The 15,123-nt window shown below is 39.7% G+C and overlaps 2 protein-coding genes across 8 annotated transcripts in view; both read left to right on the top strand.

Moving 5' to 3' along the window:
* The first annotated feature begins 6,285 nt into the window (after positions 1–6,285).
* Positions 6,286–12,787, top strand: unm_hu7912 (un-named hu7912). The gene is made up of 2 exons (XM_055224426.1): positions 6,286–6,456; positions 8,400–12,787. The coding sequence occupies exon 2, from the start codon at positions 8,449–8,451 to the stop codon at positions 11,611–11,613; it is 3,165 nt and encodes a 1,054-aa protein (XP_055080401.1). The 5' UTR covers positions 6,286–6,456; positions 8,400–8,448; the 3' UTR covers positions 11,614–12,787.
* Positions 12,788–14,711: 1,924 nt separating this feature from the next.
* gapvd1 (GTPase activating protein and VPS9 domains 1) overlaps positions 14,712–15,123 on the top strand; it is a 227,208-nt gene continuing 226,796 nt past the window's right edge. For 5 of the 7 annotated variants that reach the window (XM_055224510.1, XM_033973250.2, XM_033973246.2 and 2 more), the window contains exon 1: positions 14,754–14,864. The gene's annotated coding sequence lies outside the window, so the exon portion shown is untranslated. Of the gene's footprint in view, positions 14,865–15,123 lie in introns of all 7 variants that reach the window. The other 2 variants (XM_033973249.2, XM_055224509.1) reach the window with 2 other exon arrangements.

The raw sequence follows: 15,123 nt of genomic DNA, 5'->3' as shown, positions 1-15,123 counted from the left end.
TCCTTGTTTTAAGAGCAATGCATTTTTAATATACACTATAGTCAGTAGTTAGTGACAAACAAACGTTAAGGGAGTGAAATACAAAACCACATTGTGGTTCAGAGGCATCCATTTGAATGAAACAGCCTCGTACCACTGTGTGCATTTACTAAACGTGTTCTTTACTAAATACAATTAAGCAGCTACACAATAGGAAACAAAGGGCTCGTCTTCTACACTGACACTTATCATAGTTCACACTTCTCAATAAGAGTCTAATTTGTACTGATAAAAGGAGGCTTTTTAGTGCTGTATCATTATGGGATGCACAGCTGCCTCACAAAGGGGGACTGCAGCACCCTTCTCTTATTCTGGTACAATTCACAGTTTGTAAGTGTGATATTAAAACACAGATCAGTAAAACAGACACATTTCAGTCAATGCTAACAAATGCATGTGAAAATATACTTCATTGATAATAACTGTACTTTGCAGGTTTTCTTGTAGTGGATCCATCTCTGTCTCCAAGGCATTTATCATTTTTGTATTTATTCAGTTACATACACTTTTTTGTTTTGGCCATAAGGGAAACAAAAACACATCCATGGAAAAATGTAGGTGACAGACCACCCTCCACTAGAAAAGTTGCATAATAAATTAGAATATGAATGCTGTGAGTATGTACGCATATAAAAGCATGCATTTATAGTTAACAATAGGTTTTTCTTTTCCTCACTTCATACAAACAGCTGCTGAGTTAGAAATCCCATTACTGTCAATGGCATGCAGTCTCTTCTTCACTAAAGGTCAGTTTGATTTGTCAAAGCCCCAGGTGTCCTCCTTTCCTATCCACAGCTACAGTGTAAACAGCTCATTCAATTTCTCCTTCATCTCCTTTTTACAACAAATCCTAGTTTTCATCTCACCAGGAAGCATGCTGGAAGGAAATTACTTCGGCCTGTAATGTTTGTACAATGGAGCACTTGATATTGTGATCCCATTGTAGTAACCCAATGGCTGGTATGATAACACAAAGCAGCAGGAGGTGGCTTTGTGTCCTGCATCATTATCTGAAATCAATGATATGAAACATGCTTAACCACTCGACAGAACAACATTGTGTGCTGCTATAGCCAGGCAGCCGTTATGCAAGCACTGGAATACAACTTTTATGACTTTGCACAGTACAAATAAAGGATTCAAAGATGTAGAACCAGTAATAGTGATGTTGTTAGAGCCAAGGGAATACACAAGAGGAGGAGGTCTACACTGAGCGGGGATATTTCTGGAGCTGACCCATTTAACCGTACGATGAGCAGGTGCATCTGGCAGCACCATGCACTATGCAATTATACAGAACTTCAATGATGTGTCATAGTGGATTTGAGTTAAGGGAAGTCTCCTATAGAAACATATACAAGTCATATACAAAATGAAATGTAATAGTGATTGGTCTCCATTATACTGTACATGCTCCACAGCGTTAAACAATGAGAGCTACTCACTGCTGCTTTCTATTGTACTGTTGGAGACTGGGATTTCATTTATAAAAGGCCCGCTTTGATTCCTACAGAACTGTGGCACAAAAGCTTCCCTGTCTACCCAAATTTCAAAAAGGGGCTTCACTTTACAACCTTTTTCTAACATCTATTTCAAAAACTATTTCCTCTGTATATGTAATAAGTGTGTCTGTCTGGTTCTGGTTACATAACAATATTAGAGTGATTGCTGTACAAAACTTTGGGAACACAAGAGGTCCAGCTCGAGCTCTGAATGTGTGTCCCCTTTAAAAAGTGTGCATGCTTGAGTGAGTGATTTCTGAGCCAAAATGGCAGATGATGAAGGATGAGAGGAGAGAGTGATTTAATTAAACTGCACCATGGGATGTCTTACTCCGACTCTCCAGACAGAGGAGTTTGTGTTTCCAGTGTGCAGCTGTGAATACTCTACAGTATTTGTACATGGAGCAGGATGTAACTGATGCAAATACGCACAAATCAGACAAAACATTACAACCTATGATGAGTAAACAATATAACTATGTGTACATGTTGTAGCATCTACTGTCTGGTATAATTCAATGATAATTTGATGAATGAATAGTTACAAAGCATCAGGATTTTAAAACTACAGTATGTAAAAAGTAAAATAAAAGTAGTTAGAGAAATTCCATTACTGAGTGCCCTGGGTATACCACAGAACTGAAATTCCTCCAACAAAAAACTTGTTTGTTTAAATGTTGCTTGTGTTTATTGCACTGAATGTATAGTTGTAATTTTCTATTTCCATGGAAGTTACATACTGTACATTTAATGCATTTGACAAATTGTGATTTTTAAAGCTATAATTATGGTTTTCTAATAAAGGAAATTAAAAGATCACAGACAATGCAAGACAATATGCAGGTTTTCTTTAAGGACTACAAATTACCATATAGGCAGATGGTCATAATATATTGCCTAATTGCTGTTATACCCACCAGAGTAAAGAGTACCTGTTTTTTCAAGGCATCATCATGTTTTATTCTTATAGCTGTGCTGCCAGAGGGCTCCCCATATAGAGGACAGTAAATTGTCAGTCTGTACTTAACTGAGAATAACTGTGAGGCACTAAAAGACATCCTCCACCTCCACAATCCTGCTGAAAGTACAGTTCAAATGATATACTACAGATGCATGCTGCTGAATCGGCCCATTTGCAGATTATTGTGGCGTGACGAATAATTTTGTACCTTTTTGCTGTTTTTCGAGTCATGACATATATATTTTAACCACCTCAAAGGAAGACTCCCATCACTTTTTTCACAGTTTCCTTTGAAATCATCAGCTCCCTCTCTTTTTGCTCCTACTCACCATGTGTTACCATGGTGACAGTTCCCAAATGGTTTCAGCTTGCATGTGAATTTGTTTATTCGTGATTCTTGGAGTGGATGGGAATGTTCTTTTTGTTATACAGCCAAAATAATCACAAATGTTTAATTAGGCAGAATCAGGAAATTATGTAATAGTTACTCAATGCTTCAAATCCTATGTTTGCAAATACTTAGTGAGGAATTTGTAGTAGGAACTATGAACCCAAATGTGAATTACTGGGTAAATAGACAACAGCTACAAACAATTACAAATAGAATAGTAACACAATGAAACGCCAAATGTGAAGTAGCCTGTAGAGAATGTGGGGCATCTTGCATTAAATAATCAAAGTTAACTTTAAAATTGATGACAGCATATCTGAAAAGGGAGCAACACTTAAAATGAGATCAACTTATTAAGCTATCAGCTACCTTGAAGTTCAGAAATGTTCTTTGGAGTGTAGCGTTACAACAGTTGCAAAAATATTTATAACAATTAAAACACAGAGGATTTGTGTGAATAATTGTATCCTCTAATGGGTAGAACATGAGGCTAACTTTACTGTAGCTGGATCCTTCTGCAGATCACAGCTGGTGCAATGCAGAGTCTTCACTGCCTTGTTGATTATCCAAATGCTTCCCTTAACTTAGGCTAAATCCTTGCAAAAATCCATGTCCCCCCTTTGAAGGAGAGAGTGAAGAGGAGTTGACTAATCTGTCCTCAATTCGAATTTAGAATCACCCCAAAGTCCTTCATATTTAAAGATGGTTTGAAAGTCATAACATCACACATGTCTGGACCTGAAACATATACCAAACCCTGCAGTAAATAGCAGTAAGTGAAAATTGTGTCCTTTCTCTAGAGGGGGCCTTTGTCTCATGGTGGTTGATGTGTTTTTCTTGTTGAATGCTCTCACAATCCAGAATGGGTGAGACTAAGAGATGCTTTTGAACTAATCTGCCACAATTGCTATCTTGGGTTTGTGAGTGCCTGGGTCTGGCAATGTGCCCTTTTCACTTCCCTTATGTAACTCTCTCTAACAGAAACACTTATACCACATAAATCAAAAGAAAGGTTTGCTGAGATGAGAGAAGCTTAATCAAGTTTATTGGATATTGCTTTAGTGAAGGAACATTGTTTGGTCAAGTTAAATACAAAAAATATATATATGGCTTTGATTAAAAGTCCAGTCGTTTTTCCTCATTTATGTTTCTACAGTGTATTTTGCTTCTTATAAGTCCCTTGAGTTATTACTAATCAATAACATATCACTACAAAACACCTCTTGGATTACATGCCAAACCACAATTGAGGGCAATAGTAACAAATCTGTATATTCTGGTTAAGATTTCTTCCTCAAATAATTCTGTTTGCTCCAAATAACTATCTATTGTTATTTGATATAGCTTTGCATGGGGAATGTACAGCAATAAATACTAGGGACAAAACAATGGTTCTGAGAATTGAGCTAGTAGCCAAATGAAGAAGGCCAAAGAAGAAATTAATAATACTTGGTGTAAGCAGTGAGAATGCAGAAGAGGCAGGCCATTGTTTTACAGATGAAATTTGTTTCAGTTATTATTGGTTCTTACAACACTGGCATCTACATTTGAGCAGCCTGGAACTGTGCCTGGCTGTTGCAGAATTTAGTGTTGTTCTGGTGATGTAATCTTTGTGGTACGGTGAGCCTGATTGATCCTTGTCAGAGAAGCCTTTAATCAACACAGAGCCATTGATTTTGCCTTGGTAGGGCCTGTGACGTGCCCGAGACACCTGCTAGCAGCCAGCTGACACACACTTGTGCAGTCTGCAACCCAACAGCTGACATGAAGTGATGCCAAAGCACTGTGCTAGAGGAGAGAGAGGGATAAGTCACACATGTACACACTTCCATCTACATACAGCACAGTCTCAGATCCGTTGTTCTGGGATTTCTGAATCATTATGTGTTATAGCACATATATGAACACGGAATCTTTTGTGTGAGAACTGTCAGTGAGAGCTATTGACAACAAGCAGCAGAATATTTGACAATTATCAGCAAAACCAGATTAAACCAGAAATAAAATAGAATCAAAAGAAGACCTGTATCAAAAACTAAAATAGGCTAAAGCAGGGTCAATATATTAAGCCAGGGATAAGCCATTTATAAATCAAGTCTAAACCAATACATAACTAGGGCCAATCCAGGACTAAACTAGATGTAAACATAAGCAAAACAGCTACTAAACCAGCAGCAATAGATATTAAAACAGTAATAGAATTGCTTATACTAGAACAGGTTCATGGACCAGAATCAACTGTACTACAATTTGAGATCCCATCTACTGGCCAAAAATTCATCATCATTGTAATAAAGTCAGTTAAGTAGAAAGTATCTTTTGCTTCGTAATGGTCTTGGTAATAGAGTTAAGTCACATCTTGGAGTCGAGTGGTATCAGCACACTCAGTCTATGGTTATTTCTATCTAGGTTCAAAGTGCTGCTTTAAGCACTTTTCCTGCAGTCACATGCTCAGGTCTAGGGCTCACAGCCAGCTGTCTCTGTATCATAAATTCAAACAACAAACAGAGATGTCACTGAGGCCAGGTGACACAACTATGGCATAAAAAAGGAGATGCTTCTCTCACAATGAGAAACAATTATGAAGTTAATTTAACTCAACTTCTGGCTGTAGATTTCATCAGCTTTCTTTCTTTGGCTTGCATCACAGTGTCATGGTAAATTAGACTGGCTCAGAGTTTTAGTTGAAGTAGGAGCATTTTTTTAAGTAGCCTATTATTACTTCTCTCATGCACTGGGGCAGGTTTAGTAGCAGGTTCTGGTTTCTACACATCACCAATAATAAAAAGCCTGACTGAGAGGAAGGCAACTTTTAAAGGATTCTGGGACTACTGTTTCAAACTCACAGGGGACATATGGTCCAATATGAATATCTTAGTGTCACTTGACCTTCACATTTACATAATTGTTAAGTATATGAAACAGACTTGTCTTTGTCATGAAGGTCATTCTGGCTTCACACAAATATTCAGTTTATTTATTTTGAGCATCTGTAAGTTGGCCCTAGCCAATGGTTAACGACAGGTGGTTTAACTGTCCATTATTAACTCAGTTATTACGTTCATTCTTGACTGTTGCCGAAAATCCTCCTACAGTAGGCCTCCTCCAATCTGTGCATTTTCTCATGCTGGAAAATGCTGATCACAAAATGCAGTACGAGCAGTACGAACACCGGAAACAGCATAAACCGTTGTCCTTAAGGCTCTATATTGGGAGATGAGCGGATACACTGCATTGCTGCTTCCATCCAGGCTCCGTACCCCCTCCCCGGCCTACCGCACATAAACACGCACGACCACGCCCCCAGAGACGTTGGCAGAGGCGCAGACTCAAGACACACCTCCTCTTTTCTCCATCTCTCTTCACTTACAGAATAGATGCACATTACACCATAGCTGCATCTTGAGAAGAGGAACAAAATGTGAAACGCCATGAGGAGCATTTTTCTCCGTAGCAGGTGCAGTGTAGAATGCGCCTCTGCTTTAATAGTCTCCTACTCAGCCCAGAGCTGCTCCTGCTGCTTCTGCCATAACACCGCGTCCGATCAACTCACTGACGACTCGGTAAGGCCCTCTAATCTCCTATGTCGAAACTTTGTGAAACCTGTTTCTTCTCACTGATGTGATCTGACCTGCTTTGAACCTCTCTGCGTCTTTATACCTCGGAACATGATGTCATTCCCGCCTCAAAGGCATCAGGTCAGTCACAAGGATGATGGCCGCGCTGCAGCACCAAAATATTGGGTGCCCATGTTTTTGATACCTCATAGTTCACCCACATTTAGAAAACCTCGTTTAATTGTAATTTTAGTGCATTTTGTGCCTTTAATTATTAACCCGCCTGCAACAGGCCATTTGGAATATGGTCACGCATAATAAAGTTAGCTGTGTGCGTAATTGTGGGATGTCTTTGGCAAATTAAACTAATTTGTGTTGTTGATTACGCTTCCGTTTTTCCCAAGCACAGATTTTGCCCCCTGCAACTCCAACTGCTTCGTGCCTTCTTTTCTGTGTGCTGTAGCCATGGAGACAGTATGTGGCATGTGGTTAAATGCTTTTGCTATAAAAGTGTAGGCCATTATTCAGCATAGAGCTGCTGAGGAAAAACAGCACTTCTTATGGCATGTATCTTCACCATTTCCAGTTTAAATTATCTGTCACCTCAGATCGACACAATTTTACAAAACATTCAAAACCATGTACATGTTTCTCCAAAGATTTCAGTTTAGTTTCAAATGTCTGATTAAATATTGCAACAATTGGTCATGATCGTGCAACAAAACCATCAATCCGGGATGAATCTAACCAAAACTGTGATAAAACTAGCAATAGACATAACTGGAACTTTACTAGGTCCAAATCAGGTTAAACTGCAACAAATCTGAAATATCCTTTGTTAGGTTCTAAGATCGTTATCACTTAATACTGTAAAAATAATAAAAACAATGGTCTACCATTTGATCATACCATTACTAGAAAATAAATTCAGTTGATGTAAGTAGTAAATAGTTGATGAAAGTTATATTTAAACATCTTATATCAGTTATCGAGGACAGTGGTTTAAAGATGTAGTTGCTTTAGTGTTACTAAACCAGGTCAATAATAAGCCTTGTGAGGAGGCGTGATGTTCAGGTGTGGTGAGGAGACCTGACAGTGAGACGGCTGGTCAGTGCTCTCCCATCCACATGAACAGATGGTCACTCAGGGTTAGCCATAGGTGAGTGCCAACAAGAGAGGCACATGGAAATCCATGCTGCTGAAAGAATTCTTCTACTACTGTAACAAGCTTAAACAGTTGGTAAACTAACAATGTTTTCAAAAAAATTTGTGAAAATGCATCTTAAATCACAATGTACAGTGCACACTACAAACAGTGTATCTTTTTATACTTATTGGCCTTGATCATCACCCCAGTGCAGTGTGCTGGTACAGTGTTGTGTCACATAATGCTACTGCCAATCACAAGTTGTAATTATAGAAAAATAATGAATTGGTCTTTTTATTTCTGTTTGTTATGATTATAAACATTCAAAAGTTTAAAACCACATTATCACACAGAGTATAGCAAAACACTGACACAGCAGTCCCTGGGCAGTCATGCTTCACAGCAAGCAGCAAGATTGTGAGTATGATTCCTCGACCTTTCTGTGCACAGTTCTCCAATGTCTGGGTGGATTGCCTTTGGGTACTCTGGTGTTCCCCATCAATCCAAAACATGTCCAGGAGGTAAAATCCTCCTAAGATAGTCATGACCAAACCAAGTTCAAATCTGGAGATGGATCCCTGGGGTCTGCACTTGGATCGCCCACTGCTCCTGTCTGTGGCGTTGAAGGATGGGCCAAATGCAGAGAATGAATTTCCCTCACAAGGGATGAATAAAGCATACCTTACCTATATTTAGATAATATACTACATTAATGGTGTACCATTGTTTTAATATTTTTTAGCTCATAATTGATCCATTGTCTACTGAATTTTTAACTTAAGTATATCTGTCTCTCTTCCAGGCTGGTGTTGATCATGAATCTGACTGAAGGGCACTGAAGGTCCTTTAAAATGACCCGAACCCATCCTCCTGATATACTGGCATCAACTCTATATCGGGACATCACTCTTAATCCCATCACTCATCACCCCATTCTCCACGCCTCTCCGCAATGTGACCTGAAAATGATTGACAAACCTGAGATTATTAACAAAAGACATTGTCGTAGCTTTGACTTTATTGAGTCACTGGACGACCCGCAAGCTTTATCCTCCTCAGTGGAGTATCCTTATAAGAGATCTGAGCATTTGGCTTTCAACAAAAACGTAATGTGGAATGGATTAGATCAACCAGGACATCTTCGCTTTTCATCTCCAGATCTTTTTAACACCAGGCTCTTTCAGCAGCAGCATCAGCAGCAAGACAAAACCAGCCATCTAACGTGGTCCGATTCTAAAAAAAGGGCAAGATCTAAAAGTACACCACGAATTAAGGCCACACTCACTCCGGTGCCAATTTCAGTGTCTCCTCCGAGCACACGCAAAGGCAGAGATGCACCTCAGGCAGCTCAGGACGCTCAAAAGGAAAGTTATTCATCAAACAGGGCTTTTTTAAATGAAGTTCATCCTATTAAACTGCAACCCCACACTCCCCTATATGTCTCAGACTGTTTTGAAGAAGACAAACCAGACAAGCCAGCCACTACCCCTCATGTTAGGTGCCGGGTGGACATTAAACCAGATGCTGCGGTCCTCCAGCAAACAAGGCACAATGTACGAAGTGATAATCAGTGGCAGAGATATTCACAGGCCGGTAGTAGCCGAGGTTTGTACGTACAACCACCACCGCGACAGATTGGCTCCTCACCGACGCCCACTCCCAGTGAATGCTACAGTGGGGATTTTAGACAAGGATACCACTATACTACTAGCATGTCCCCCATCTCTTACCAGCATTTAGACTTCAGAATGCCATCGCCAACACCGCCATACCTAACTGCAGAACAAAGAGCGTACTCAAATCCTAACATACCCACTAAGTTCTTTTATACAGAAGACCCAGTCCGATATCCCATCCATCACTTCTCCAGACCATACTTTCAGGACGATCGGTCAAGTATTACCAGCCATGCTAGTACTTTGACGAGTCACTATGACCCAAGGACTAGATGGGTGCACACACTTCCTCCTCGTTCATACTACACTGATCGGGACCCTCTGCATAGTGTTTATAGTAGACCATACTCTACAAGTGAGGCTGGGTCTTACATGTCCCATACACCAGTTTCTAGACCTTATTTTGGAGATGACAGCCGCTATAACACATACCACCCAACCAGTTCAGGGCTCTTTTATTCCAAACCGTATGTCACGCCCACAGAAACATACATTCCCACAACAAGACTTTATCACACAGAAGGCCGTCGAAGACCATCTGAAGGTTTCTCCAATGACTGGTATCGGTCCAGTATATCTGGTTACTCCAGCCAGTCCTTCCAGCACACACATTCCAGGTTAAAAGAGACAGGTATACCCACATGGTATGGGAGTGTGGACACCACTCGCCTTGGCGAAGAAGCTAAAAATCACTCTAAATCTTTTGACAATATTTTGTATCCCCACCTGGATAGAGGTCAGTCCGTGCCTCGTGGTCGAAGTTATGAGAATCTGTTTCACCAACCTCGACATGGAGCATCCAGTGATGTTACCTCGCAGCCTGTTATTCTGAATCTCTCAAGCTCACCCAGACGCTATGCAGCACTGTCTCTCTCAGAAAACTCTTTAGACAAGGGGTCAAGTAACCCTTGGAGGAATACAAAAGGTGGACAGTGGTTTGTAACACCTGAGATCACAATCACAGACAATGACTTATGTGCAGGAAATAACAAGAGGCGTGAAGGGCACTCGGTCAGCTGGGATGTAATGGACAGTGAAAACAGATCCACTCCAAGGGTGATGCCACAGAAGCAAGAATCCCTCACAACAGATTTGACCAAAGACAGGAAACATAACAACTTTTCCCTACAGCAAAGTCTTGAGCAGCTGGACAAGCTCCTAGCCGATCTGGTTGTAGACTACAAACCACCTACAAGCAGGAAGTCGAGTGATGACCTCTTGGATCAACTAAAGCAACTCATAAATGTTGATGATAAGGACCAATGCACATCTGGTGTGGAAAACCTTCAGAGTTCTGATACACAGGTTACATCCAGTAAATCCAGCCCTGACACAAATAAGGAAGGTGATAGTGGATGTGATGCTCTTCAAAGGAGTGCAGAGGAGTGCTCACCTGACCATAGCACAGATGAGGATGACAACCTGGTGTGCGCTAATAAAAAGTGTAATAGGGCTGAAAGTATGTTCAATGCATGTTTGTATTTTAAATCGTGCCACAGTTGCTATACATTTTACTGCTCAAGAACCTGCAGGAGGGACGATTGGGAAACTCATAAAGAGACCTGTTTATATGGTCGTGTCAGTAGTGTGTGCCGTCATACACTTAAGTTTTGCAGAGAGAATACAGACATCCATAAAGCATTCTCACGTGTTGCTAAAGCGGGCTACCTTTCGCGAGGGAGAGGGGTGCTCTTTCTGGGTTTTGCTAATCCAGACACAGCTAACAACTTCCTGCAGGTGGGCCTGGAGAGCCTTCTCATGTCTCCTACATACTTATCTCTCAGAGAGCTAGACGGCTTCAAAGACAATCTGGGTGAATACTGCAAAGAACTACAACAAGCAGGAAATGAGTATGATCCCAATGAATGTTTCCTCCTGAATGTATCCATAGCTGTTGGTGAACTGGTGCCTAACAGACCATCTCCAAGGATCCAAGCTCCAACGGTGCGCAAATATGCAAAGGTGTCCCTGGCATCGTCTAGTCCAGATAAGAAAGTACTCAAGCAGGAAAATGAAATGGAAACTCTCATCTTAACTCCACCACCTGGGACACCAGACATAGATCGGGAAGGGGAGGAGGGAAGGAAAGCACGGGAGGTCTGCTTTGTCAATATCCAGCGTGAACTCAGGACAAGGGGTGTCTTCCTCCGACATGAGTATCCCAAAATTTATAATCACCTTTGTGAGTTTGTAGAGAACAATATACGATTCACACCAACCACAATTTACCCCATAGATAAGAGAACAGGAAAACAGTTTATGTGTATGATCATGGCGGCATCAGAGCCAAGGACACTAGAGTGGGTGGGCACACCTCATCTGTTGGATGATATTATTTAGTAAAGCACTAAAATGTCAGTCAAATGTGTATATTTTGTAAATACATGGGATGACTTAGGGTGTTATGGAAGTTTGAAAACACATGACAAAATCTGGCTATTCTGTGTATTTTTAGCTATTATATGTTTGCACACATGCACAAACAAAACTGCACTTAATATATAGAAATAATACTGTACCTGTTTCTTTAGCTTGTTGCACTAAAATGATTGATGCCTGCATGTAGTTCACAGGCACAACCCCATGTATTGGGTGTTAAAGATGTTAATGTGATGTGCAGTATGTACAAAACATGTATAAAGCACACTATATTTAATAACAATGTGTCTTATTACCTCTACATTACTGAAGTGGATTACCACTTCCATCTCCAAATTAAACACCTGAGGTGACTTTTTACAGTGTTCCATCATCTGAAAATTGATCAGTAACCCAAATTGTGTGGATAATTTTAAAACAGGCCTACTACTTGAGATCATGTTTAAAGTACAATCAAATCAATGTTTTCCCACTAAAATATATATTTATGTTTATTTCATATTGTAAAGAAAAACTTGATGTCGTTCTTCAACTGCTTTGTTTGGAAGTGGCCTTCTGTAATAATGCATTTGACACAAAGCAATGTAAAGAGTGATGAGTTTATAAAGGCTTGACAGCTTTCAATTTAGGTTTACTGAACTAATGTTGTAAATTAACACTTATTTTGCTTAAAGCATGCTATTTATATTCAGGTCTTTTAATATAAGCATTGCATAATTTACATTATTATGTTGATGAAATATGGTTTTATGCTTAAACATGTAAGAGGTATATATGATAGATATCTATATTGAATATCAGATTATTTCGACTACATGACCTTGAGACCTGATTGTGGGTGATACCATATGCAATAAAAGAGCAACCTTATTATTTATCACTGAATTCTATTTTATCATAGCCTAAATAATAATTTATTACTAAACCTGCAAAAACTGTTTGCTCTAAAATATAAATCATACATACATTATGCTATAATAGCAGCACTGAAAGCCTCCATTTAATATGGTCAAAGCTAAGGTTGCTCTTTTACCTGATTGAATATCTTTGTGACCTTCCTTAACTTTATATTTTGTGATGTTTATAACCTAAATACATGATTAATATGGCATATTAAAGGAGTGAACAAACCATGATGGATTTTATTATCAATATTTTGTGAAAAAAGGCAATCCTATATTTTACATATTCTTTTACAGCTAAAATGAATGCGGTGCTTGATCTTCAACTATTTTGATAGCGTTTGCTGCTTGGCTCATTGGCGCACTATTTTTAGCACAAAGCGATGCAGATGGGGATCCCTGTACACAGCGCTGATGTCCGGCTGCCATCTAGTGGAGAGGCTCGGCACTCCTTTGCCACAGCCCGTGACCACATCATACCTAGATCAGATTGAGAAGTTTTGCCCTACTTTTTTATTTGTAGTTAAGTGTTCCCAGGTCAGTTACGAAGTAACTCGCGAGGGGCATTGTTCCTGATCAGTTTCTTATTATTATTACTACTATTTTCCCCCCAAACGAATTTTTGACCCCCCGAACTTCAATAAAAAATCTCACATGAGGGTACAGGATCGAGGGGCACGACAATGCCCAACGCGAACCAATTCAACACCGTGACTACAAACTGGACCCCAATGGGAGTGGAAACAGCCGAAACTTGGAGCTTATGGCTTGTAGGCTCATGAAATTCAGAACAGTGACAGAGATCCATGAGACAAGCCTAAAGTTAAATTGGAGCACTGCCCTGTGGCGAAAAGGAAGTCGGCCACATTAGATTGAAATTCTGTTGTCACCATGGATCAATTAACGGTTGCCACTGATAAAACCTTGTTTTTTGGTCCAAATGAGCTCAGATTTGGCATGCCACATGTAGAGACATAGATTTCCAAAAGAGGATTTTCTGGGATACTATTCAGGGTTTTTACATAGCACGCCTAAGGATCTATTAAAATAAGAGCACGCCGGTGAAGAACAGCTTAATTTCCTGTTTCTTTGATGATTTATCATGGACACATGCATTGGCCTAGAGACCTCAAATTTGAATGCGTGATCTTGACTTGAATATAATGAATTATCGAGTATATGAAAAGTGTACACTATATCACCCTCCCACCATAAACATGAAATGTCAAAATTTGGGGATTACAATCTAATCTACACATGCATTTTGTTTTAGGCCAATGAAACTCATAGGAGTGACACACGAGAACAACCCTAAAAAAACCCTAATCAGTTTTTTGTCATGTTTTATTGTATTTGTATGTTTTTTATCAAATTTTTATTTTGTTCAATGTCCTTCGGTGTTTTGAAAGGCACTTATACATAAAATGCATTATTATTATTATTATTATTATTATTATTATTATTATTATTATTATTATTAAAACATAAGTGGAGCAACACTATATCAAGGTTGCTGGGTGTAAGTCATAGGCCCCACCAGTATAACGAGAGTTGTAACAATGGTTCTTTGAATCACAGATGCAAAGTGCAAAGTATTTGACAATTGATGCAGACAACCCAGTCAAAAAAGTCAATTACATCATAGGAATCTTGTGTATTATGCACAAGGTTGCTGGTTTAACACCCTGTATCACAGCAGTATAAGTCAACTGGCAGATGATTGGCTTCACTATGGAAATAGGGTGAAGAGCAAATAGTGACCTGGGCGACTGTCTGATAGAGAGACTGCCGTGCTGGGCACTTGAATACAAAGACGGTCACAATTCAGCAGAGTTCGCAATTGAGGGAGCGGTTGCGATTCAGGGGAGATCGCAATTCAGAGGCAGTCACAACAGCAAGGCAGTCACAATTTAGAGGCGGTTGTGAGTCCATAGCGGGCGCATGGAAAGGACGCGCTACAGTGGCGAGGGCCATCATCGCCGCTTGCGGCTTTGACAAATGCTTTATTACTATATTTTCGAATATAGTAGAACGTGTAGGGTACGTGTTTCCAGACTGAATCAAAAATATTGACTGACTTTATTTTTTAAAAACACAAAAAATATTACAGCTGTAATATTTGGTCCCGTCACGCATGCGCAGGTGGTAGTTTTACTCGTGATGACAGCAAATGACAGCAGCGGCGTTCTTCTGCAGAAGCCACTGTAGGCGCTAACCATCTAAATATTCTCTCAGATCAGATTCATAAAATCTTTTCACCGTTGTTGTCTATAAAACTCTCAATCCTCCTATAGCGCAAACGTACATTTGGTAAGTATACCAAATATAGTCTTAGTAAACATTTTTTTTCTAATGCTCTTATAATAGCTAGTAACTTGCAGCCAATGCTAAGCTAACTTAGCTAGCTAGCTCGTCTAGGCTAACCTCTGTTTGCTGAATTTACCCCTTAGCTGTTAGGTAAAGATTGTGGTTTCCATTTGTAGTATTTTCCCGCAATAATCCTGTATATTGAATCGCAGCTGGTCATTTTATCTTCCATAGGCTATTTGTGTCACTTTACCTGGCCCAT

Source organism: Periophthalmus magnuspinnatus, chromosome 9 (genome assembly GCF_009829125.3).
Source record: "Periophthalmus magnuspinnatus isolate fPerMag1 chromosome 9, fPerMag1.2.pri, whole genome shotgun sequence".
Classification (NCBI taxonomy): Eukaryota; Metazoa; Chordata; class Actinopteri; order Gobiiformes; family Gobiidae; genus Periophthalmus; species Periophthalmus magnuspinnatus.
This window is presented reverse-complemented; position numbering and strand designations above follow the sequence as displayed.

What these genes read in the sequence shown, in the direction of transcription:
- unm_hu7912 (XM_055224426.1), top strand. Translation starts at nt 8,449, where the DNA reads ATGACCCGAACCCATCCTCCTGATATACTGGCATCAACTCTATATCGG.